Raw genomic sequence first — 27057 nt, forward strand, 5'->3', positions numbered from 1 at the left:
ATCATCACCTTAATTCACATCAACCACACCGCTCAGGGAGCAGATAGTAGTCCAAGAGCGCTAAGTACTTATTTATAAAAAGGCAAAAACAGTAAGTATGAGTAAGGCTGGACTGCTTAAAGAAAGCCTGGACTCTTCAAGAGCTAATAAACTCTTTTGTACTCATGAGCTCCAAAGGCCCTTGAAACAAATAAATGAACTTCAAAATAACTTATGCGATTAGATCTTTCCTGTGCATGTTGAAGAGACTTAATGAGCCAACAGTACACTTACAGTAAAAAAAGAAGTCCCACAAAAGCGAGTGCATATTCCTCGAACAAACCCTTCATGTGCTTGTATCGTTCGGATACATTTTCGTTTAGTCAGATTCCAAATTTTAACCTATGATAAAACAGAAAATTTCAGTGAATTCTAAATGTAAAATATTTTAGAAATCCTACATTGAAAAGGCTGTGAATCACTCTACCTGGCACTAAAACCAAAATCCTTTGGATTATAATAATATACTGCATATGGATAAATGTGTCAACAAGCAGAAAATGCAATCTGTCAGGTATGCTAAGTTGATTCCAAAGTCTTTTTCCCTTACAGCTAGGAAATTAAGTGTTCAACCATCAACAACAATTCCTACAAAAAATTCAAATACATTTATTATAAACATGGTAAATGTATGTATTTAAGGATTGAACCTTACACCACTGAACTGATACCATTCAAAGATTAGATGAAAAACTACTAAATATTATTTCAGATTTAGGTTTAAGAATTAAACTGAAGCCTTTAATCTCAGCACTCGGGAGGCAGAGGCAGGAGGATCGCTGTGAGTTCGAGGCCAGCCTGGTCTGCAAAGCGAGTCCAGGACAAGGCTACACAGAGAAACCCTGTCTTGAAAAACAAACACCCAAGCAAACAAACAAAAGAATTAAACTGAAGTCAAACAGAGTAGTCAAAAGGAAAGCGGCTTGTACTAGATAGTTAGTATAAAGTGACACTTGCCTCCCCATCGCATGCCCCAGAAAGGACAGTGGCCAGGCTCTTTGGATGCTTTGCCAGGCAATTGACTCCGTCACGGTGACCATCCAGGGAAGCAAGGAATGGCTTTGCAAACACTCGTTCCAATTTGGTAGCATTTAAAGCTCTTACATATTCTCGTGGGACTTCAAAAGGATGTAAGGTAGGATCAAAGTTTCTAGGAACTGGAATAAGAATAATGTCTCTTAATAACATTATACACACTTACTATTTCCTGTGGAAAGCCGCAGTTAATCATGTAACCTGTTACTCAATAGGCCTTAATTAGGAATATTGTTTTCTGCCTAGCACTATATGAAAGTACACCAGCCACCCACAAACCTTTTCAAAATTATGGGAAAATAATGGACAAGCAGACTATATAGGCATACACACACACACTCGGGAGGCAGAGGCAAATGGGTCGCTGTGAGTTCGAGGCCAGCCAGGACTAGTCCAGGACAGCCAAGGCTACACAGAAAAACCCTGTCTCAAAACACACATACACACACACACACACACACACACACACACACACACACACACAGCTTTCCTTGTATACATCCTACCACAGTCAGCTAGGTTGTGACCTTTCACAGGTAGGGGTTCCAACACTGTTCATTTGTACTCTATCCCTAGCACAGTATCTAGAACAAAGCAAGGATTATAGTGACCTTTTATTCAACTAAACTCTATGCTGCCTGTGCTAGCTGCTGCATGGTGCTAAACACTGTACTGACAGACACACAGCGTTGTGATCTGAACTATACAATACAGCCACCATCACTGTGCACTTTATATTTGCTTACGTACTTGAAAAGCACTGACGTAGAGTTCACGGAATTCCAGACAGGACTCCAAATACCTTCTTGACTCACATAACTTCCACACTTCCACAGTACCCTACAGGTTACACCTGGTACTGTCTTCCACTCTAGAGTTGGTGCAACTGAGGCATGGAGAGGCCCATAAGCCATGTTCTAAACTAGTCTGCCAAACACGCTGTCTCATTCTAAGTCCATGTCTGACCAAATGCAGTGCGCACAGTAAATACTCTTTCCCTTCACCCTGCTGCTGTTTCCCGGCTCCCTACTAACTGCACAGCAAATGCAACATGCAATAAAGCTCAAACCTCCTCATTTCTGGGTTCCATGTTCCAGAGTCTCCAGTCCCCACATGCAGACAACTCATCCTCTCTCTGTCACCCCCTCCTTTCCTCCATGTGTCCACTACCTCAGCGCTAGCCCCTGTCACGGCATGCCTGCACTGCTAGGACAGCACCCCTATTTGATCTGGCAGCAGCTTAAACGGTTACCAGACCAAGCATTCTCATAATCAAAATCATTTAAAGGCTCCGGCAGCAGTCTCCAACCCTTTAGATTGTGTGTCTCACTGCAACATGGCTTTTGAGCTGGTATATTTTGTACACATATGAAGATGCTTGATTTTCATTACAATTTTGTTTCCAATTAAGCCTCCTGAGAGAAGAATTCAAAGCCTCCAAATATGTGTTTTAACTTTTTTTTTTTTTTTTTTTTTTTTGTGGACAAAGAGTCACTGATTTCCCACGGTGCCATGTTAATGGGATGCTGGCATATAGCAACCAAACTCTTGCTGGCACATTTTTCTGTGGTGATTCTCTAGACCTGGCAATATTTAGTTAGTACATTTGCTGTTTGGTCATATCCATCAGGTTTGCAAAAGCTAGTTTTGAAGTGTGTTTAGAAATATTCTATCTACTCTGATGTCAACAGCTGTTCCTACAATTAACTGATACATTAATAGGTGAAAGAAGGTAGGTCATGCTGTTACCAAATATTTTCTTATAGACAAAACCCATCATTACAAACTACATGTTCAGTATTAAGAATTTTTAAATAGTGAACACATTTCCAAGCATATATTTTCAAAAGAAACTCTGAACAGCATAAGATTTTTTTAAAAAGTAATTTCCTTATTTATCATTAAAACAGACTTGGAAAAGCTGATCATGGTGCTACATACCTTTAATCTCAGTGCTCCAGAGGCAAAGGCAGTAGATCTCTAGGAGTTCGAGGCCAGCCTGGACTATACAGAAAACTCCAGGCTAGACAGGGTTACAGGAAGACCCTGTCTCAAATACAAATAAACAAACGGGGGAAAGGACTTGGAACAGATTATATTCTTTATTTTTTCTCTTAAAAGTTAAAAAAGAATCAAGTCTCTGATGGGGTTGAAGACCAGAGAGTTTAGTTTTACAATTAAGCTTAGTTGTTTAGGGGTTAAGATGTTTTTAGGTCTAGATAGATGCTTTAAGTTGATAATGATAAGATATGATAGATATTGATTCACATTAAGAATATCAGATATACCATGATAGGAAAGATGTTTTCTTCAAGGTTGCCAAATACAAATAGCCAAAATACTAAGAATGTAACATTTATATAATTCCTGATTATGGCATGGTTCTTTTTATCATAGTAATAATATAAATGTATATGTAAAAAAAAAAAAAAAAAGCAGCTGGGCAGTGGTGGTGCACGCCTTTAATCCCAGCACTCGGAAGGCAGAGGCAGGCAGATCACTGTGAGTTCGAGGCCAGCCTGGTCTACAAAGTGAGTCCAGGACAGCCAAGGCTACACAGAGAAACCCTGTCTCGAAAAACAAAAAACAAAACAAAACAAAACAAAATTATTTTGCCAATCAAAAATTATATATACTTGAGATTTTTTTAAAAAGTTAAAAAGAAAACATGCTAGTTAATATTCATAACTACAGAAAAGTTTAACAATTTCAGAAATACTTAATTCATAGTTAGGCTCTTCCAAGAACTTTGCCATAATACAAAGTACTTCTGCAAGAACAAATATTTTTAGTCTTTCCCTTCCTTCTAAAAATTATTATACCCCACAATAAATGTAAACCATAACCTGCAATGCTATTCTAAAGGTAGAAACAAGTCCTCCCTTATAGAGAAATCTTAATTTAGAACACAGCTGCTCTGGTAAGAGAACACATCCAAGGCTGGAATACAAACACGACTTTAATCCAGGAGGCAGAGGCAAACAGATCTGAGCTCAAGGCCAGCCTGGTATAGAGCAAGTATCAAGTAAAGAAAAGCTTAGGTCTAGGTGTGGGGGTACATGCCTTTAATCACCCCAAAAGAAGGTAAAGACAGTCTGCAGAAGGAAGAACCCATGTTTGAAAGTTACGTCTATTGAGTCACAGGAAAACTGACAAATCAGAGAATGATTTGACAGAATAGGATTCACCCAACTCTCACAAGAAAAGAGAGGAAAGGGAAGCCACTTAAGGGGCAATGCAGAGAGGAGGCAGGTTGCAGAGTGAGAGAGCGAGCTCAGGTGAAAACTGAATGAGCCAGAGAATGAGAAAGAGCCAGAAGATTCGAAAAGATCCCTGGAGGCCAAGCAGAGCAATCAGAGGCCGAGAGAGAAGCCAGATTGAGTAAGTCAGCTGGGAGAGGAGTTTAAGCTGAGGTGAACCAGCCCGCCCAGAGCTCAGGAAGAACAAGGAAGGGTGAGCTTATTAAGCAGCGAGTCTCAGAGGCTGAAAATGTCTAGGCCTAGGTTAGATTGTACTGAGCCTAGAAGTTTCCAGTTTAGCTGAAGGAGGCAGTGATCGTCCCAGACAACAACTGAAACAGACGAAGGAAAGCGTTTACACCCCCTTGTCAACCCTCCTCCTCTTCCCAGGCTACCCAGCAAATGCTGAAATGGGTTGTAAGTTCAGGCTTGAACCACCAAGCCTGGTTCAATCTGTTTTTTTAAGATAGGCAATGCACTGATGTTCTAATTGTATCCCCATATGGTGATGGATCGTCTAAACATTATTTGTAGAGGCACAGGACTAAGTTCAAACCCCTTTCTGGTCTTCTATAGCTTGGTCCCACTGTTTCGTCAGCTCCAGGTACCTCCTGAAGCTCAGCTCAAGCAGGCTTACTACCTGTTACCTAACACTACCTTGCACTTTCCTTCTATACAACACCCCTCTATCTACACTTAACTTCCATCTAAATCTACCCAAATTTCACTCACCCCTTTAAAAATAGTCTCTCAACAGCTTCTAAATCGCAAGCAGCACATCAGCCTCTCACTTCATTCATCTAGTCACGGACAAAGGACTAACTCTAATGGAGCACCTGCCAGACATGATGCGCACTGGGTACCACAGTGTAAAACTCATAAAACTACATATATTTGTGTAAGGCTCTCTTGTATATTAACCAACTATATCAGAATTATCAAGGATATTTTAAAAATAAAGGTTCACCGTACTTACCGCAACATTTAAACACTGCACAAAATTCACAAGGAAAGAACAGTAAATAAAAACAAAAGGTAATCAGCCAAGCGTGGTGGTACACGCCTTTAATCCCAGCACTGGGGGGGTGGGAAAGTGGCAGAGGCAGGCAGATCTCTGTGAGTTCAAGGCCAGCCTGGTCTACAAAGCAAGTCCAGGACAGCCAGGGCTACACAGAGAAACCCTGTCTTGGAAAAATAAAAAATAAAAAGCTAACAAATGTGTTTTGTATTTTATACTTTACAGCACTCCAACAGTTCTATTTTTCCATTTTGATATGAATATTTCTATTATGAAATAAAAATAGGGAGATATTGGAGATGTTAATAACAAAAATGGCTCTGTCTTTTAGCATGAGAGTCTGTGTCCAGGCTGTCACCCACTCATTCATTAATTCATTTATTCAGACACTTATGAAGTGGCTATTTATGTGTGTCACTGTCTAAACACAGTGCATACAGGACTCTGATGGGAAAGCCTGCTAATCCATATGTAATCATGAGACAATGTGATAAGCACTGACAGAAATCCAGAAATATGTACTGGAAACACAGAAGGGGGTTCTGGAATGCAGGGTCATGGTTAAAGGAAAGCTTCCCGAGCCGGGCGTGGTGGCGCACGCCTTTAATCCCAGCACTCGGGAGGCAGAGGCAGGTGGATCTCTGTGAGTTCGAGGCCAGCCTGGTCTACAGAGAGACCCTCGCAAAACAACAACAACAGAAAACTTCCCATAGGTACAGCTCCAAGAGACAGCCTGAAATGCGCCCATGTTGGCAAGGATTAAAGTAAGTCACCTACCAGCAAAGCCCTGATTGGGGACAGTGGTGAAGAACTAACAAGGTACAAATACTCAATATCAAATCCAAGTGACAGATCGATTTTGCATTTAAGAAATATTATCTTGCTAAAAGCACCTTGGGAGCGGGGACCATATACCACATCTTAGCAATGCGCGCGCGCGGACATACACACACACACACACACACAGATAACTTCGAGTTACCTCTCATTCACTCTAAAGACATGATATTTCTTTTCTATGCCTCGGTTAGAATGGTCTGCTTATACAAGATCGGTCTCCTGCCATTTATGTTACCAAGAACTTATTCATAGAGGGTCAGCATGCTAACAGGAAACAGAGCGGTAAAGATAAATAAAACTCGCTAACTTCTCTCCTCAAACTCTCAAGTGTAGTCACGAGAAAACTTCCTCCTTTAAATCTCTTCTCGTGTTTTTTTTTTCCTTTCCTCACTCAGAGGTAGATAATCTGAAGTGGTAAAGTGTCCAAAGCGCGGCTAAGTTTTTACCAAGTCTTGAGTGCTTGATTCATGAGTTTGGCTCAAACTCCGCTTTCCAACAGCCAGAAAACCTGAACGCAGAGAAGAGCTGGCGGAAGTAGAGAAAACGGGAAGCACTTTTCCTAGACCTAACTACTCCCCCAACGAGATGAAAATTCTTACAAAGAACTTGAAGAGAAGTCATCTGCAGCTCAGTTCCATAACAGCCCCGTGTGGACCTCGCCTCCCAGGCGCTCGCCTCCCGCCCCTCCACTGCTCCAAAGCTCGCAGACCCAAGGAGTCCGGGAAGGCGCTCCTTCCTCGGAGCCAGCTCGTCTCACCTCTTTGAATGTCCAGCTTGGTTTCGCGGATATAGTTGTCAGGGTTCCGGCTCAGCATTTTCACCTTCATCTTGGCGGCTCTGGGTCTCCGACTCCACGAGCCTTTTTGCCGGGTTCAGGTTAACCCGGCCTCCACGCAGACACACGCCTTCCGCCTTCCGCAGCCTTCTTCCTGTCACGTGGCTCCGCAGCGGACAGGCTTCCTGTCCGATGGCTCCTCTGGACCCCGCCGCGTTCCGTAGCCGGAGCCTTGGAGGGGGCGGTCCTTCAGCTGTTGCTTGCGTCCGGTTCAAAGGGGAAGAGCTGGGCGGGGCCAAGCAAGCTAGGCGGGGCCAATCGGGCTAGAAGGAGCCAAGCGGGTTGGGCGGGGCCAAGCCTACTGGGCGGAGCCAAGCGGGCTGGGCGGGGCCAAGCGGGCTTTGCACAGCCGGTTCTCTGACCCGCCGCTCTATCCACCGGTCTCTTTGCTCGGCTGCCCCGTCCCGGGCTCCACTCCCGGAAGTGGGCTCGCGTCCTGCAGTTCCTGGCCCCCTGGCCGCGACTGTCGCCACGGTGGCGGCCACTACATCTCGCCCCACGTCGGCGGCGCTGGGCGCCGTAGTGTCGCCGAGCCCCGAGCCCATGACAGGCCAGGGCCAGTCTGCGGCCGGGTCGGCGGCGTGGAGCTCGGTGTTCCGCCACGTCCGGTACGAGAACCTGGTGGCTGGTGTGAGCGGCGGGGTCTTGTCCAACCTGGCGCTGCACCCGCTGGATCTCGTGAAGATCCGCTTCGCTGGTAAGAGCCCGCCCACGCCCCGGGCGACAACCCCATCAAGGCACTAAAGACCCAATGGAGACACTGGTCTCCCAGCCTCAGTACTACAAGGAGGAGGGACCCCGAAGATAATACTGTGGGGTCCTGCGTTACCTGGAGCTAGAATTTAGAAAGTGGGCCCAGGACTTCCCAGCGTCCCCTAACCCTAAGGGCTGGGGAAAGTGAGTGAAGTTTGAGAGAAAGGAAATTGTCATTTTTTTGACCCTCATTCACTCCTGGGGGTAATTTGAAGTCTAAGGGCAGCCACGTGTTTGGCTGTGTAAAGTCAAACGAAAGTGCAAGTACTTGACCTGTAGCCTTGAGCGGTAGGACTAAGTCTGGGATAAAAATATTCGTGAGGTTTCCTTTGCTTGAAGTACGTATATTATGCATTGTCCGGCGAAGGAAAGAAGAGCTTTTTCTTCTCTAAATTACTGTGCTTAAGTGTGAATTAAATATATGGAAATTAGCGCGGCATTTTAGCAATTAACGCCAAGTTGCGTTTCAGAGGTGATCTTTGGTAACTATATAGAAACCGCTTTGTGTTATTTCAGTTATTACAACTTAAATTCTTTATTGCAAATCAAATCTTTAGAATTGGCTTTAGTAGAGTATTGTAATTTTATTCAATTTACTTGATGTATCTGTGTCCGAGCTAAGTAGTACCAACAGTTTCTGGCTGTGAGGGAACTTAAGAGTCTAATTAGCATAAGAATTCTACACAACATAAAATCAACAGCGAAGTAGAATAAACCCAAATTTAAAATAAGAGTACAAATAGACAATATATAAAGAAAGTTGGGGCTTAGCACTCCCACGGGACCCTCAATGGGTTTCCAGCACCGTCTATTACTAGCTTTAGAGAAATCCAGCACCTCTGGCCTCTGCTAGCACCTGCGCTCACGTGCACATATGCACATACTACATGGGGACACACATATGCATAATATGAAATAATAAATATTTTAAAAAGAAACGTAGCTGGCTTGTATATCTCTGTAAAGGTTCCATGGCTATTCAAGTTCTCAACAGGATTAAAATTTTGGCAGCCAAAAGAGGAGACAAAAAAGGCACTCCGTGGTGGGAAATAGCTGATATTTGTGTGATACCAGAAAGACATAATCCTACGGAGTTTGATATGCATCTGTAAATAACAGTTATCATAAAGTTATGGATATTGAGAAATAACTTTCATTGAGCATTTACTAGGAGTTTATTATCCCCTTTAGGCAGGTGGTGGCGGTAGAAGTTGAGTTGCCCAAGTCACAAGATTGTAAATACCAATCCGAGATTTGAATTCAGCGAGTCCATTCTAAAATGGTCCAGCATTTAACCACTCCCCACGGTGCCTCTGCAAATCCCTGCTAACAGGGCCTCGAACATGAGTAAAGAGTTTTTGGACTCCTTGAGATGTGGGTCTGTCTGTGTCTTGGTGTCCCTCTTACACAGCCTCCTCTAGGAGGGGGAGCTGGGGCTTTATTGAGGGATAGGTGGGCGGGGTTGGGGTTTGCACAGTGCTGCCAAGCTGATCGCGCTGGAGGAAGGAGAGAAGATTCCTTGTCCTCCAGTGAGAAGAGTAATGGAGTCTCGAAGGGCAGAGAAGGCGGTTAGTGGCAGACTAAGGCATTGAGATTGGATAGTAACCCCTAACTGAAGGCCTTCCCAGCCCAGCGTGCGTGCGTGTGTGTGTGTGTGTGTGTGTGTGTGTGTGTGTGTTGGGAAAGCCGCAGTTTGACTGAATTGTGATAGGAAGGAGACGTTTAGGAAGATACAGTGGAAAGTTGACTTGCTTTCTTAGTTACGGTTTCGGTCGTTGTGATAGAACACCACAACCAACAGCACCGTGAGGAGGAACGGTTTATTCCTGACAGCTTTAGAGTCCTTCGTGCAGGAAAGTCGGGGCAGAAACTAAATGCAGAGCACGGAGGAGGAGCTGACGCAGAGGCTGTGGAGGAGTGCTGCTTCCTGGCTTGCTCACCTGCCTGCTTGTAGACCTGCGGTGGGGGTGAGATTGCGGGGATGGCATCTCCGCCCTCATGCCGTCCTTTTATCGTGAAAATGTCTACAGCCTTGCCCACAGGCCATCTGGATGAAGGCTTTTTCTCAACTGAGGTTCCTCTTCCCAAATTACTCCAGACGTTGGCATAAACCATGGAGTTGACATAAAACCGACCAATACAGTCCTCAATAAGCATGAGTACTGAGGAAGTTCTAGATTTTTGTGCTTTCATATTAAGCCCACTTAACAAAATTACTGTGTAGCAATGGGGAGGGAGTTAGTTCTGCCTGCAGGTGCCATAAAGCCAAATACTTCATTGACTCCCATGTAAAGCGGAGCTCCAGTGTCGACAGCTTTAAAAAGAATAGAAATGTTATGTGCGAAAGGTGAAGGAACTAGTTGAGCTCTGTGTGGGAAGGGAGGTGCCCATGGTGAGTTGGTCCTCAGGAAAATTACAGGATGCTGAATTTGGCCTGGCAGGGCGGTGGTACTGTGCAGTGAAATGCTGACTGACAATGTGGCCGGGACAGATGCTTTTGAGAGAGGTATGGCCACTGAAGGAGCGCAGTGATTGAGTGCTCGCCGAGGCACCTATAGGTCGGAAACTCAATACCTAGTATCACAAAAAAAGCAGGAACAAGCCATCCACACAAAGCACACTTGAAGGGGATTTGTTTACTAAGAGAAACAAGTTCTTCGGGTATGACCAAGGAAAGGAGGGGTCAGTGAACCTAAAAGCCAGAGCATGAAACAGCTCGTACCGAGAGTGGTAGTGCTGCATAGTTTTTAAAGCCAGTGTACTTGTTGGCTTTCTTCAAAATGAATTTAAAATTCATGTCTTCTGTCTCGGCCCCTCCAATGGACCAACTTTTTCTTCAGTTCCTGTCTTCTGGTGTCTTTCAGTGTTAACTACTACTGGTCACTACAGTGTTGTGAGGTTACTGCTTTTATAAAATTCCTCGGGACACTGAGGCTAAACCTCACTCTATAACAACTTCTGTTTGACCCTCTCTCGGGTCCTCCTCTCTGTGCTCTCTTGTTTTCTCTTTTTCATAGTCATTCTACTTGAGGGCACCACAGTTCCTTCCTTCCTTCCTTCCTTCCTTCCTTCCTTCCTTTTTTTTTTTGTGTGTGTGTGAGCACATTGTATCATGTATGTATGTAGTATGTATGTAATGACATTTTTACCTTAATAGTAGGGCAACTATTATATTTTTCTAATTAGGAGCGGAGGAAGCCATTTCCTTTCTCAAAGCAGATATGTGATTTTTTTATACACAATTGAACACAAATTGGAGAAACATAAAGCCTTGAGATCATAGCCAAACTTTTTTTTTATTTTTCTCCCCAAGAACCTTCGTAGTTAGGTGAGGTGCAACAAAATACCACTACAAACAGTGTGGCTGAAACAACTCAAGGATTCCTTTCTCTTGGGGATTTGGGGACTGGAAGGCTCCCCAGGATCAGGGCGCTGGTCAGGCTGGTTTCTAGTGAGAACCCTCTTCTTGGCTTGCAAATAGCCTTTTAACCATAATTTCCTCCTCACAGGCCCTGTGTCCAGGTGTAGTCACGTTGAGAACTACAGCTTTACAAGAACTCAGGAGCTAATAACAGCCCCCCCTCCCCCCACACACACACCACCACCCTTCCTTCCGGGCTAATATTCCTTCCTCCACCGCCCAACTCTTGTGCCACCCAAATCTCCAGTTTCCTCTCCAAATTGCCAGTTGTGGTGCAGCCCCTTTTGTGTCTGCTGCTAACTTTTCCACCTCTAAACCGTTCCTGCCTCTGAAGACCTGAAGGCCTAGTCCTTCGTAGCCGCTGTTCTCACAGTTATCAGTAAGATTAATTCTCAAAACAGTAAAGCAAGCGTTGGTTTATAGCCATGAAATCAGGGGTGGTTTGTTTTGCCTTTTGTCTCACAATTGCATTGCGAGCTTATTATTGAGGGAAAACTGGAAAGTTGCCCAGAACCAAAAAAAAAAAAAAAAAAAAAAAAAAAAAATCTGTACGGAACGAGAGGCACAAAACCAAAGGGGCACATCACACATCAGAGAAGTTACAAAACACTTCTCATAAGCAAATGCTCTGCAATCTGAAAATTTCTATGTTGTGTAAACCTTACAAACTTTAGGATATAAATGATGATATACCACTTTACAAAGGAGGACGCTGAAGCTCAGAGAGGGTAAGGCCGCGTAATTAATAAAGAAAATTAGATATCCAACCCAGGCCTCTCACAAAGCCCAGTGCACTTTAATCTCATTTCGTAGTGTAATATTGACAGGTTAATGGTGAGCGAAACGGGCCATTCCACCTTTGCATGGCACTGGTAAACAGTCACGATCTGTCCTTGCCAGGCCCGTTCTATACAGCTGTGGGTGGGGACAGAGAACTGGGCATGCTTACATGTAAAAGACTGTAACTTGTGTGGGCGTTTTAGGAGGTGCTTGTCACTATGTATTTTAAATGTACATGTATGCCCTTTAATCCGTATTACTCTCTTTCTAATAGCTATAGATAAAGAAGTAATAAAAACCTACACAAACTGTAAAGTCTATTCTTTAGAGAACTTTTTTACTAGTAAAAAGATGAGCAGACCAGACAGAGGGAACGGGGCGTACAAAAGAGGGTGGTGGGAGAGGAGGAGGAAACTGAAGCCGTGTAATGGCCGAGTGATGGAGCACACCTGTGTCCCAGCCAGCACTCAGGCGGCACAGGCAGGCGGATCTCTATGGGTTCGAGGCCAGCCTGGTCTCAGCCACGGCTCCATAGAGAAACCTCGTCCCAAAAAGCAGTATGACGACACATACATATAAAAATATTTTGATGAAACCCATTTCTTGCATGCTAAACCTAAAACACGAATTAAAAGATGTGCAACACACATCAGAGAGTGAGCACACAGGTGATAGGATGGCTGTGAGGTGGACGACAGCCACAGCTTCCAGCATCTTGTTTGTGGGAGTGTAGTAGCAAGGAGAAATGCCTGTAAGCTCTGGAGTGGAGAGGGGAGGGATATGCAGAACAAAGCTGGTGTTCTGTATTGTGAAGTGCTATAATGCAGAGCGTGGTTTTGTAAGCTGGCGTCACATGCATGATATGAAATGTCCCTGTTATTGAGACACTGAATATTCTACTCCCAGGATTAAGTGACTTCTTAAAAAACAATAAAGCAGTTCCTGGCACTGCCTTGTTTCAGTCATCTTCCTACAACCTGCCCACAGTACCGTTAAGCATCCTTCACTCCCCTAAATTATCCTATTCCAAATGTAGTTTTCACTTCCTATAGAAGCAGAACAAAAACAAATGCCAGACTTAGCCAGACATAGTAGCACTCTACACTTCAAAATACTACTGCTGCTTGGAAACAGATGGCAACATTTTCTGAGATGTAGACAGGCCTAAGAGAGCTTTGTGTGGTAGAATGAAAAGATCAAAAGAACTTTTTTTTTTTTTTTGGTAAGATTGCTTATTAAAAAGAACGCGGGGTGGTAACGGGTCTCCAGGTGGCGTGAGCATGTCTGTGGATGGTAGTGCCACTTTAGTTGAGCTGTGGGGCCCTAGAACGGGAACTGTTTGGGGAAGGATGGAGGAAACTAGCTCAATTCTAGAAAAGGATGCTCAGGTGAAATCCTTTGGTACTGTTTGTTCTGACTGAGGTATGTGTGCGCGTTGGTAGAGAGCAGGCTGCCCTTCCTCCAGAACCCTTCCCTGCTGCCCTCAGATCTTGATAGAGTTGAAGCAGCTGGCTAGTTTTGGGTTTTGTTGTTTGAGTAATGTTTTTATTTTATACATGTGAATGTTTTTGCCTAAACATATGTGTGTGTATGTACCAGTTGCATGCCTGGTGCCCTCAGAGTTCACTTTGAGGGTGTCAGAGCCCCCGGAAGTGAAGTTACTGCTGGTTGTGAGCCACCACACCCAGGTCCTCTGCAAGAGCAAGCAGTGTTACAAACCACTAAACCCATTTCTCTAGCCACTGAGTAATATTTTCAGTATAATTGAGTATCAGTAACAAGCATACAAGTGTTTTGGGTTATTTAAGGCCTACTTTCTGAAATATTGGAGATTCTAGTCCACTTTGGCTGAATGCTTTGCTAAATTGACAGGTGTGCTAGTTTAAGACAATTTCCTCTACTGAGGTTTTTCTTGTGACCTTCTGACTGCTGTGTACACGTGAGCCATGAGCAGCTCCTCTTCTTACCTGTGTATTCCTCAATGCAGTGAGTGATGGGCTGGAAGTAAGACCAAAATATAATGGAATCTTACACTGCTTGACTACCATTTGGAAGGTTGATGGACTACGAGGACTTTATCAAGGAGTGACCCCGAATGTGTGGGGTGCAGGTTTATCCTGGGGACTCTACTTTTTCTTGTGAGTACATCTTTGGGATTTCACAGTATTAAAGGGGATCGTTGTTTTAATGATTTCTGCTTATAATCCTTTTTCACGTGAGTGACTGATGAGTCATTTAATCAAAAAAAGAATTTATTTATTTTATTTTATTTTATTTTTACATTGAAAGGATTGGGAAGCAAAGTAGCTTGTTAGTTTTCTGTCTGCCAGCTCTTATCAGAGACCTTTGACCCAGAACAGAGCTGCTAACAGGATGAGATGCAGCACCACCCTTACAGAAACCGTTGCTTTGAGATGGATTCAGGAGTGTTGTTCAGCTGGTCACTGTGAGCAGGAGGGTGCTGACACATCAAAGAGCTCTTTGTGTTAGTTAAAACCACTGCTAGCTCAGCATACTCACAGTGACACCGTACAACTTTTTCAGGAATTCTGAGGTGCTGTGACCATAGTAATAGTCCTCTTGTGCACTTTTAATAGCCAAAAGAGGTTAGGAAAATGTGAATAAAGCAGTTGTTTACTAGTGTTTTGTAAGTATTACAGTAGGAACCTCAAACTGTTTTTTAAGATGAATCCCACAATTTTAGTCCTTAAATTCAGTCCTTTAAAAAACTATTTTCTTCATGTGTGAGAGATTGGTTCTAGAATACTCCCAAAGTAGAAAATGTCCTAAATACTGAAGTATCATAACATAGTTATATATTTATCCTCAGTGAGAACCCTACACTGTTTGAGGCAGCTTAGAAAGCAGGAGAGACAGGCCTGGAGCAAGGTCCCTGCCAGGGAGACAGCGCTGGCCTGATTCCTACAGTTTGAGATACTTACTGCTTACACCTTGTTCTTCCCTTCCCCTTCATCTTCATAGCTCATTACCAGTTAGCTAGCATCACTGTTTGGAACAGCTCCTCCTGCGTTCCTCTGGGAACCACTGCAAGCTCTTCAGCAGGCACAGTCACAAAGCATCACGGCGCTGCGCTGCAGTGCAGGGGCATGTGCTGCGATGCTGTGAGCATCTTCTGGCGTGGACACTTGTGTCCTAGTCACTGTCCTATTGCTGTGCAGAGACCAAGGCAACGCTTTAGGAAAGCATTTAATCTGTACAACTCAAATTTACAATGCCGCGCATGTGTGTGTGTGTGTGTGTGTGTGTGTGTGTGTGTGTGTGTGTGTGTATAGATCCCCAAGAATATCTAAGGGCAGGCTATGTGAATTACATGACAAAAATTTCTTACAATAGCACAGTTTGCTTCATGTTAAAATATTATAGGTAAAGTTGGAAAAGTTTATTCAACTAAAATCTTTGAAGAAGAAAGTGGAAGTTGGGGCCTGGTGACACCTAATCCCAGAACTTGGTAGGTAGGTGCAGAAAGATCTGGAATTCAAAGACATCTTTTGCTCATAGTGAGTTTGAGGCCAGCCTGGGTCATAGAAGACCTGTGTGGAAAGATGGCTGATATTTAATATTGATTCATATAATTATTAAGGTGGCAGTTGTTCCTTGACCTGCTATTATACAAATAAAAGACACAGAAACCTGTTCGGGGTTTTTTTTTAAATTATTTTATTTATTTATTCACTTTGCATTCTGGTGTAGCCCCATCCTTCCTCCCTCCCAGTCCACTCTTCCTCCCTCTCTCCATTCTGTGAGATTCTCAATAAGCCTGAATACACCTGCGGCTGGGCAAATAGTAACCCGCTAAGCTCTGTTGACTGTTCCTCAGCCAAGAGTCCCGGAACCATCCGCCACGTTTCCTTATGGGGCTTTTTCTCTCTATCATGCAGAACTCACTTCTCACCCCTACATTAAACAGCTAAACAACCTATCCATCCAGCCTCAGCTGCTGTGGCCACAAGACATATACGTACACGTAATAAAAATTTTATTTACAAAACAAGGAACAAAAAGCAAACCTAGCCGGGCGATGGTGGCGCACACCTTTAATCCCAGCACTCGGGAGGCAGAGGCAGGCGGATCTCTGTGAGTTCGAGGCCAGCCTGCTCTACAAAGTAAGTCCAGGACAGCCAGGGCTGCTCAGAGAAACCCTGTCTTGAAAACAAAACAAAACAAACAAAAAACAACAACAACAACAAAAGCAAACCTAGTTTATCTTTCCTGCTCAGTAGCATTTAGTGGCTGTTCTCTGCCAAACAAGACCCAAATCTGAACCAGCCACTCCTGTGGCTTTTATTCCTCCGCCTGCTGTCCACTCTTGCTCTCGTTCTCCTGGTGTGTATTTCTTTCCCCAATGAAACTGTACCTGTCTCAGTGTCCGGCCAATGCTGCTTCTACACAGGGTTCTGCGCTTTCTTGTTCTCTCCCCTCCCTCCCTCCCTTCCCTCCCCTCCCTCCCTTCCCTCCCCTCCCTCCCTCCCTCCCTCCACCCCTCCTGCCTAAGGGACACTGTTGCCTTTTATTTTGTTAGTGTCTTAAAGGGGCCCGCTGTCCCTCAGAAAGCTGAAGGCTGCTCCTGAAAGGGAGCTCCTCTGTGCCCCTTGTTTGACTTTGCCCTCTTTCCAGTGTTTACATTGCCACAGCACCATGTTCTCCTGGTTTTTGTGTGCTGATGAAGGTGTTATTAGAACATTTTCATATATATTGCTCGGCATATTCATTTATAGGGAGGGTGCTTTAATCCCACTGTGAGACATTTCTGGCATATTATTCTTAAATGAGTCTTAATCTGTGGTTTCCTTTTACTTTGAAGACTATGCTTTAAAATGGACTGTTGCTTTATGACTCGTGTTCAACTTAACCTTGTGTGTTTAATTAAATTAAATTAAACCTGCTTGTGTTTCATATTTTTTAGTTACAATGCCATCAAGTCATATAAGACAGAGGGAAGAGCTGAGCAGTTAGAGCCAGTAGAATACCTCGTGTCTGCTGCTGAAGCTGGTAAGCAGTGTGGAACCGCAATTCCTGGGGAGGGGGCTTCAGTGCATTTATAATTGAGAAAAGGTCTCCATTTGAGACCTCCTATTGAGTGAAAAGTCGGGCCCAGGTGAGCATGTGACCTTTTGCCTTCAGGCTGGATTTTCATTTTCTTATTTTAAAACTTTCCCCCTCCCCTTTAAACAATAGAGGCTTAAATGTGCTCATGGAATCCTATGATGTTGGGAGTCTTTGGCGAGGTGGCTCAGCACTTGAGAACACTGGCTGCTCCTCAGAGGACCCAGCTTGGACTCCCAGCACCCACGTGGTGGCTCAGCCGTCTGTAACCCCAGGGCCAGGGCATCTGGCACTGCCTTCTGGCCTCTGAGGGTACTAGATACACACATGGTGCACATACATACATGCAGGAGAGACACTTGGAAATGCAAAATAATTTTTGAAAAATTATTCCAAGAGATGATTTGAATATGATGTTTTGCAGTTATATAACTTAGTAACTATATTCTCTTTCTCCTGTGTGTGTGCCACCAAGGGAAAATAACGAGACCATCAGTGTTCATAAAGCCTAGTTGATCCCTTGTAGACCTGGTTTCTTCATGTTTACAGAGTATTATTCTTTTAAAGCAAGAAGTATTTTTAAATACTTAGCCACATGTAGAGACCCAAATCACAATAGAATTTGATATTTATTTACTTAAAAAAACTCCTCAAGAAGCTCAATAAATGTGAAATTTAACCAGATGTACTTTTGGTAGGGCAGGAGGTAGGTTTTGTTTTTCTTTGCTTTGTTTTTTTTTGTTGTTGTTGTTGTTTCATTTTGTTTTGGTAAAGATAGAATCACATATAATATGCCGAGGCTAGCCTTGAAATGATCTCCCTGGCCCCACTTACTGCTGCAGTGCACCATATGTGTCACCAGATGACATTTATAGTGAAATTATCACTAGTCTAGAGATTATTAGACTGTTGGAGAGTGACTGCTTCTGAAAGGCTTTGAGGCAAAGAGTGATGGATCTGGGGTGACATATGTGTGCACATGCAGCGTGAGGAACCACACTTGCAGTTCTTTCTTCTCCCCTGAGTCACAGTCCCATGTTTTAAGATCTCACCTCTGCCCAGGCTACACTGTTTAGGAGTCTGGATAGCGTTGCTCTATCCTTACAAGGAAACTAATTCACATTTTATCTCAGAAGTTACCTCTCACTGACCACAGGAGAAACTTTTTGACTTGAGTTTCCTTTTGACTCCCGGGCAGTGCCTCAGAGACCACATCTCCCTGCCCCGGCTGCAGCCTCCTGGTGTCCTGTTCTCTAAGAACGCCTGTGCTCAGTTCATTGCAATATCATTGCCTCATTTCCCTAATTAAATTTAATGTCCTACTTATGCCCAGTGGCATCAGTTGTTTTACTTTATTTTTGTTTTTAAGACAGGGATTCACTATGTAGCCTGAGCTGGCCGGGTTAGCCTTCAACTCACAGAGATCTGCCTGCCTCAGCCGCCTGCGTTCTGGGATTAAAGGTGTGCACACAACACCTGGCTGAACCCCAGTTCTGGGATTAAAGATGTGCATACAACACCTGGCTGTACCCCAGTTCTTGATGACCTGAGCTTTATATGTGCACAGTGTGGAAAATTTTTCTTGATTATTTGGATTATATGAAACTACCTTTTTGCTAATTAATCTTTAAATATGATTTTAGGAGCCATGACACTCTGCATTACAAACCCATTATGGGTGACGAAAACTCGCCTTATGTTGCAGTATGGAGGTGTTGTTAGCCCTTCACAGAGACAGTACAAAGGAATGTTTGATGCACTTGTGAAAATATATAAACATGAAGGTGTGCGTGGATTGTACAAGGTAACAAATTAACATGAACATGGAAATAGTAATTAATACTAGCCTTTGGTTTTGTGACAAAATCTTGCTATACAGCCCGGCTAGGCCTTCACCTCTCAACCTTCGTGTCTAAGCCTACAGAATACTGCAGTGATGCATGTGTCATGTGTCACTGTCCTGGCTTCCGTTGCCTTGTCTGGACAGCAGCTCCTTTGGTCACTTGTAAAGGACCTGTATTTGGTTCTAAAAAGAAATGAAACTTAGGCAAGAAACAATTGAATGAAGCTGAAATCTTGTTTATAATATTGAAATTGTACTTTAACTGTGCTTCCTGATTACAGTAAGCTGTGTCTTCATGACTGTGAGAGTGTCTAAACTTTGTCAGCCGTGCAGTTAGACCGCCCGTTTCCTACTGGAGCCCATGGAAGTTGTCTCTGATGATATGTGCAGAAGAGACCACATGAGTCTTAATGCCATCTTATTTTTGTTGACTATAAATATAAAATGAATTTTAAAATAACAACCAAAAGAAAAAGTCAGCGCCTTCACTGCTAGGAATTGAATGCAGTATATTTGAACTTTATTCTTAGTGGCAGCAAGATTTCCGATTTGTACCTTTTATCTCTTGCCCTAATTTCTCTTGGTGTTATTTTGTATCACTGTGGCCACAGTATGTGAGAGAAACAGCTAAAGAAGGGAGACCTTCAGGGCTTGCGGTTTCCCAAGTGTCAGTCTGTGGGGGTGGCTGGCAGAGCAGCTCCATGCCTAGGGAACAGGGCACATGCTGCTGCCCTACTGGCTTCCTCCTTTTCCACCTGAACTCTCTCCAGGACTACAGCTTACAGGATGGTTGTGTGTGTACCACCCTCACATGCACACCTGCAGGGTGTCTCCCTAGGCATGCTGATAGCACAGATGCAATTGCCACAGTCCTTTTCTGTCTTTTTTGTTTATCCTTATTAAATATATATAATATATTATAAACAAATAGTTTATATTTTGTTTATATTTATATAATTATATATTATATAAAATTATATAACAAATGGTATATATTTATGCTATCATAAATAATAAATATATTACTATGTTTACATTTATATATTTAATATATTTTAAATATTTTCATAAATTTACATGTTTTATGTGTATACACACATGCACACAGATAGTGGTATACACCTTTTATCCCAGCACTTGGAGAGGCAGAGGCAGGAGGATCTGTAAGTTCAAAGCCAACCTGATCTACCGAGCGAGTTCCAGGACAGCCAAGGCTACACAGAAACCCTGTCTTAAGGAAGGGGTGGGAGTGGGAGCCTGGAGAGATGGCTCAGTGGTTAAGAGCACTGACTGCTCTTTCAGAGGTTCTGAGTTCAATTCCCAGCAACCACATGGTGGCTCACAGCCATCTATAATGTGATCTGATGCCCTCTTCTGACATGTAGGTATACTTGCAGATAGAGTAAGCATTCATACATAAAAATAAATAAGTAAATCTTTTAAAAAATTTTTTTACTTTGTTTTTCAAGAATTGTGTGATAGTTTAAAAATCACTAGTATATACACTTAAGACTACTTACTTGTCTATAGGCAATTTTATTTGCAATTATATTATTCAATTCTGTATTTCCTTTTATGATTTGATACTCTGTTCTTTTAGAATACCTATGCATAATCCTTTGAAATATCATTAGCTTAATTTTCTTCACTAAATTTAAATTCCTATTCAAACTCCAACTCCTGTTAGTGTGCATCTTTTTATGTTCATATGTATATTATTTAAAGAAAAATAACCTATGGAAATCCAAACAGCTTACAAAGAAGGAGTACTATTTCATATGTGTGTATTTTAAATGTATGTCATATGTATATATTAAATATATGCATTATAATTTATAATATATTAATATTGTAACTATATTTTGTTATAATAATTATATAGTAATATTATTAATATATCAAATATATAAACATTTATATAAATATATACTTAGTATATTAAACATGACTTGTTAAGATATAGATTAAAATGTGATTTAGGTAAAACTTAGGTGAATTTACATCTTTCATTGAAAGCTATTTAATTTTGATTTTTTTCCCCTTTTTTTTTTTGAGACAGGGTTTCTCAGTATAGCCTTGGCTGTCCTCAAACTCACAGCATTCCACCTGCCCCCGCCTCCCTGAGTGCTGGGAGTAAAGGCGTGCACGCATGCATGGCTAATTTTGTGTGTCTTTATCGTTCCCTTTAGGGCTTTGTCCCTGGGCTGTTTGGAACGTCGCATGGTGCCCTTCAGTTTATGGCGTATGAGCTGCTAAAGCTGAAGTACAATGAGCACGTCAACAGACCGCCAGACGCGCAGCTGGTAAGAGCGGTCTTCAAAGTGACGTCATTTGTTTTTGAGAGTGCTGAATAGGTAGACATTTTTTAAAAATCTGTTTTTTAGCAATATTGGTTTTTGACAATATTGCTACTATAAAAATATTCTGTCACTAACAGCTAAATATCTTATTAATGGCACAAATATTAAATAGAACCCCATATTAAATAGACGTAGTGTTAAAGTGGGAACAGTACTTTTCTATATATGTATTTATATTTTTAAAGTAATTTTTGCTTTTAAAGAACTCCTATTTACATTCTCTTTTTAGAGCACAGCAGAATATATCTCTGTTGCAGCACTATCCAAAATATTTGCTGTAGCAGCAACGTACCCATATCAGGTTGTGAGAGCCCGCCTTCAGGATCAGCATGTGTCTTATGGCGGCGTCATGGATGTCATCATAAAGACGTGGAGGTGAGAGCACGGGACATCAGACGCACACTCATAATTACCTTGCACACCTATATTGTCCCCTCCATACTAGTTTTGTGGGCCTGGCCAACCTGCTGTGGAAAAGATGGCAGGCAGGGGCAGGGTCTTGACTGTCCTTACTTTCCTGTTTACACATTTGTCACGGTAAACAACCTCTCTAAAGCCTGATTTCTTCATTTGAAAAGTTAGGCTGTTTGGACTCACAGAGTTCTTATTTAAAAAATGTGAACCAGCCGGGCCGGGCGTGGTGGCACACGCCGTAATCCCAGCACTCTGGGAAGCAAAGGCAGGCAGATGCTTGTGAGTTCGTGGCCAGTCTGGTCTACAAAGTGAGTCCAGGGTTGCCTAGGCTACACAGAGGAACCCTGTCTTCAGGGGGAGGGATTTGAAACAAATAAGTGCTTTGAAAAGTTATCAGCATAGAATTTAAGGCTCAAAATATTTGATTGACATTGGATATAAGCAATGTCAAAAGCCTAGGTAAATACATTGGAAAAGGCCCATATCTGCTAGTGCCCCACAACTTTTATAAGTGCTTGTCTCTGTGAGTAGACGATGTTATACCTGAGAATAATTAATTATTATAGGTAGACTTCCTTTGCATTTCTCTTTAATTCTAAGGGCCTGAAGAGACTGTTTAAATTTAGTTCTTTTTAGGAAATACTGCTTGAAGCAGAGTCTGTCTCTCACTCTGTTGCCTGCCTTTGGCACCCTTCCCTTTAACTGGGCGGCCTTGTCTATCGTCAATAGAAGATGCACCTAGTCTTACTGCGGCTTGCTATGCCAAGGCTGCTTGATGTCCACGGGAGGCCTGCCCTTCTCTGAGGAGAAAGGGAGGAGAGCATAGAGGCGGGGGGAGCTGTGGTCAGGGATATAAAGAAATTAATTAATTATAAAAAAAATTATGTTTGCTAATCTGCATGTAACTTACTAGGTTTTTATTGGCTGTTTTCAGTACTAAGGAAATACAGTTTTGTTTTTAATGTCAGCTATATTAGTTTTTGTACCACTAATGCCAATTATGAGATAATGGACGCACTGGTTGCTAACAAGCATGCTTGTTTGAGACAGTCTTTGGAGTGCAGCTCTCAGCAGCATGGTACTTAGTGTCTAGTCCAGCCGACTTCAAAGACTTGTAACAACCCTTCTGCCTCATGGCCCTCCAGAGTACCAGGACTGTGGGCCTGAACCACCGCACCTGGCTGCCTGAGAGATGGTTCAGTTAGGTCTGCTAAATCTCCAGCAGCAGCATCCCTGTAAACACACTGACTGCATCACTCACACGGTTCTCTTCTGAGGTATCCTCACCCTCGTCCTTCATCAGTTTATAAAAGACATAGAAATGGCTCCTGAGTTACGGTCCTTCAGGGCATGGCACACAGGCTTTAAACCCATGTGTGAGTCGGGCGGCTTCAGTACTTATCCCAGGCTCTGTGCTAATGAGGTGCTGTCTCCTTAGGAAACTAAGTGTGTATCTGTTGCTCCTTTAAAGGAAAGAAGGCATCGGTGGATTTTACAAAGGAATTGCCCCCAATTTGATTAGAGTGACTCCAGCCTGCTGTATCACCTTCGTGGTTTATGAAAATGTCTCACACTTTTTACGTGACCTTAGAGAAGAGAAAGTAAACTAAAAGGAGAGTCCTGTAGAGCAGCTTGAAGCAGCAACAAATGCCTTTGTGTTCGAAGCACAGACTGAGAAGAACACTACGCAGCAACATCGCTCATACTCAGCATTTGTCTGTTAGAGGTGAAGGACTGCTAAGTTATCTCCCTGTTTCCTGCCCTTCGCTTCTCCATGGGTGGAGCTCGGCTGCCTCTGCCTGGAGGGGATGCCGTCAGCATAGGGCTGAACCTGAGAGCCAGGGAGTCTACTGGTCTCCCATTTCATTGTTCAAGTAAAAGCTGATTTGCAATATTTGTAAATAATTTGATGAATGTTCTTTTTTCTGAACTCTCTTGCCTGGATTGGCTTTAAAACTGACCCCTGTGCAATAGCAAGGAGCTGGCTTCTTACAAGAAGGACTGTATTTTAAGGGTAAAGAAAACGTGGACGACATAGAAATAACATGTTATCCAAATCCAGCCCATTTTGAATAGGAATTTTTTTTGTTAGAAATATTTTGTTAGAAACATTATCAGTGTGCTTTAGTTATAATGCAGTGGAAACTCACTAACTACAGTAATTGGAGAAGGCATGTGTTTCCCTGGGAAATATCTGGCACCTTCTGCTGTCCCATGGCTTAATTACAGTGTGGTTCTGGATCCAGACCTTGGTTTTGGCCATAAACACTTGGAGTGTGGCTGGAGTGTATAAGATCTGAACTTCCAGATCTTTCTTTAGCACATGTCTTTACAAATCACTCCTGAGAAGGGCTGGCTCACGTCTCACAGAGGTGGAACGTTTGCTGTGAGTTTGCTGAGTAGAAATAAGCATATCCTTATATAGAAATAGAAATATCCTTAATATTAAATTTGTGGATCCAGATTCCAAATAATTGATTTGTCTACATTGGTTGTTCAAATTCAGGTTGAAGTACAGATTACATTACTGATTTGATTTGTATATCACTGTAGATCTCTAAGTACTGCCCCAAAGGATGCTGGGATAATGCCTTCCTGATAAGTTGTCAGTGCTGTTGTACTAGTATGTATTTTTTTGTAAATAAAGCATTATGATCAAAGCTATATTTAAAAGGCTCTTTGAAAATAAGCCTGTTTTTTTATATTTTGGAGATGGCATTGCTTTTAAAATAAAAAACAAAAAGATAATTTATATTTACAAATACAGTGTTTACTATAATATCCTTTACCTTTATTTTTAAGTATGTTTATTCATCATAAATGATACATTTAAAATCATAACGTACTAACAAAAAGCAAGTTTTTCAGCATTTCCTGGTGTGTTACTCTGAGATTCAGGGACAATGAATCAGTATTCCCAGGAATTATTGGAAATTTCAAAACTGACTGGTTTAAACATTGTCCTAACTGTACCTACACTTTATTTGGATATCTCAAATTCTTGTTATAGAATAAAATACATGGTGTTTAGTAGTTTACAAAGAGCTACAGCCTACAGCAACATTTAAACAATGAGAACCATAATTTAAGATCCAGATCTCCCAGTTAGGGAAACCATAGAATGTTTTATAAATTATGCATTTCATAGTTCTGGATTTTACTATAATTTGCATGGGATTCACCCAGCTAGATATGTGCCTATGTGGGCAGGCAAGCTACAGTTTCATGAGTCCTCCTGCGTGCTCAAATTAATTTGACAGTCCTTGTCCTCTGGGAGCATACAAGCTTGCGTGATAAGTGTGTTCCTACAGCCCTCAACTGGTGCATGAGCATGTAGGGTAGTACAGTGCCCTGTGAGCGCTCCGTCACTCACTCAGCCGCAAATGTGGAGGGACCTCCTCCGTCAGGAGCACTGCTGGCCACTGACTGCGTAGAGTAAGCAAGCCACTGGACTCATGTGATAAACAAAATACAGAGAAGCATACTGTAGCTGTGGGTATTGACTGCTATAAAACAAAAGCAGCAGTGAGAGTGGTGTTGCCGTGTCAGGTAGGAGAGGGTGAGAAATACGGAGGCCACGGAGCGGGAATTGAGCTGCCTGGAGGAGAGCAGACTCAAGATGCGGCCATTGCAGAGTGGTGAGATCACAGGTTGGAGAACCAGAGTACCTTCAAATGTTGGTTTGCCTGGCTTCCTGTTTGACCGAAGACAAACCATTTCCCTCCCGTCTTAAGTGCCTATATCTGCAATATGGTGTCAGTCAGTCCTAGTGATTCCCAAGGAGGACATTCTTAGTGACGTGACGGAGAAAGTGCTCTAGGAAATCTAATGTAAAACCCGGTGTGGCGGCGCACACCGTTAATCCCAGCACTCAGAAGCAGAGGCAGGACCACATTGCACTCAGAAGCAGAGGCACATTCTAAGACATCTAGCAGTCTGTTTGCCTTCCTGAGCGCCAGGATCAGGCATGTGCCACCATTCCAAGCTCTGCTCATCACTTCTTCAGGAAAGACGTCCAGAGATCTGTCTCCACCTCCAAACTGTCCCCTGTGCAGCCGGCCTTCACTTCTAACTTCCCGTTGGCCAGAAATAACTGGGTATCCTAGTAGCAGTTCAAAGCCAGCATCTTATCCCCAGATCTGCCCTGACCTCACGTCCGTTTCTCCGAGGGTCCCTAGACTGAAACCTTGAAGTGATTCTTAATTTTCCTATAGCCCATGTTCCTATATCCTGCTTGAAATCTTTACATTTTAGATATGTTTAAATTCTCTGTTTTATTGCTAGGTTCATCAATAAAGTCATATTCTCGTAGCTGCTTTTTAAAAAAGATTTATTTATAGTATTATGTATACAGTGTTCTGTCTGCATGTACACCTGCAGGCCAATAGAGGGCATCGTTACAGATGGTTGTGAGCCACCATGTGGTTGCTGGGAATTGAACTCAGGACTCTGGAATAGCAGTCAGAGCCATCTTGCCAGCCCTCTGGTAGCTGCTTTTAAACGTTGTGGATAATATACATAATAGGAAGTTCCCGATTTGTATCTTTGATGTGTATGATTTTGTGGCATTTAATGTACTCCTTGCTATGTGACATCACCACTACATCACTCTAGAATGTGAACACTATGCACATTGCCACTGGTTCCCTACTGAAGTTCAACTTTGTCCACATACTTTTTTACCACCTTTTTCCATGTTTTTAAATTAGAGCCTGCTAATAGGGATAAAGTGGTAAACTTGTGGTTTTAAGTTTAATTTTGTTAATGACTAGTGACACGGGGAATCTTTTTTATACATTTGTGGGCTGTTTCAGAGAAATACCTATTCATTTTTATTGCCTAGTTTTTGGTTGTCATTTAGCTTAAATTCTCACTCACTGGCTCTCTATTGCCCTACAGATAACTCTGAGGTTTTCACTCCGTGGTGTGCTCTCAGCTTCCTCTGCCAGCTTAAGTTCTTAGACTTAATATACACACACATATCAGTTTGTTTGGTTGTTAAAACAACCTGAATGTTGTCTTAAAGAAAGAGAATCCCAAACGTTTGATTTTTACCAAAAAAAACAAAAAACAAAAACAAAAACAAAAACTCAGGATCCAGATGCTGGGGTGAAGGCCTACTAGCTCAGAGAAGGCAGAGAAAGCACCTAGCTGACCTTCCTACTCAGCTGATGTCCTAGAAGGAAAAAGCCCCTTCTCCTTCTCCATGCTGTCTTAAGTGCCCTTCAACTCAGTGTCCCTCCTTTCTACTTCCTGTGTGTCTGTCTATTCGTCCTCTGGACTTCCTCTCACTCTCTGTGGGTACTTCCTGTCTCCCTGTTGCTTGCTCCACCTCTTGACCTAGGATTAATTTTATTTCATTCTGTGTACGGAAAGCTCTTGGATTAAAGGTGTGTGCTAGGGCTGAGCCAAAACC

General features: G+C 42.7%; 2 protein-coding genes across 2 annotated transcripts in view; one reads left to right on the forward strand and one right to left on the reverse strand.

Moving 5' to 3' along the window:
* DCAF13 (DDB1 and CUL4 associated factor 13) overlaps positions 1–7167 on the reverse strand; it is a 30636-nt gene extending 23469 nt beyond the window's left edge. Inside the window, exons 1-3 of the mRNA XM_084751024.1 lie at positions 6929–7167; positions 997–1196; positions 274–381 (exon numbers count right to left, since the gene is read on the reverse strand). Coding sequence (XP_084607150.1) covers positions 274–381; positions 997–1196; positions 6929–6998 — 378 coding nt within the window. The 5' untranslated portion in view covers positions 6999–7167. The remainder of the gene's footprint in view (positions 1–273; positions 382–996; positions 1197–6928) is intronic.
* A 171-nt stretch (positions 7168–7338) lies between these two features.
* SLC25A32 (solute carrier family 25 member 32) lies at positions 7339–24305 on the forward strand. Its single transcript, XM_084751291.1, has 7 exons — positions 7339–7703; positions 13948–14098; positions 16885–16970; positions 18668–18828; positions 21057–21170; positions 21457–21602; positions 23113–24305. The coding sequence occupies exons 1-7, from the start codon at positions 7550–7552 to the stop codon at positions 23249–23251; spliced, it is 951 nt and encodes a 316-aa protein (XP_084607417.1). The 5' UTR covers positions 7339–7549; the 3' UTR covers positions 23252–24305.
* The last annotated feature ends 2752 nt before the right edge of the window (positions 24306–27057 follow it).

Source organism: Acomys minous (assembly GCF_964271855.1).
Source record: "Acomys minous genome assembly, chromosome: 12".
NCBI lineage: Eukaryota > Metazoa > Chordata > Mammalia > Rodentia > Muridae > Acomys > Acomys minous.

What these genes read in the sequence shown, in the direction of transcription:
- SLC25A32 (XM_084751291.1), top strand. Translation starts at nt 7,550, where the DNA reads ATGACAGGCCAGGGCCAGTCTGCGGCCGGGTCGGCGGCGTGGAGCTCG. An exon ending in TGGGGACTCTACTTTTTCTT is followed by an intron (nt 14,099 to 16,884) that starts GTGAGTACATCT and finishes CATATTTTTTAG; the next exon opens with TTACAATGCCATCAAGTCAT. An exon ending in GACCGCCAGACGCGCAGCTG is followed by an intron (nt 21,171 to 21,456) that starts GTAAGAGCGGTC and finishes TTCTCTTTTTAG; the next exon opens with AGCACAGCAGAATATATCTC.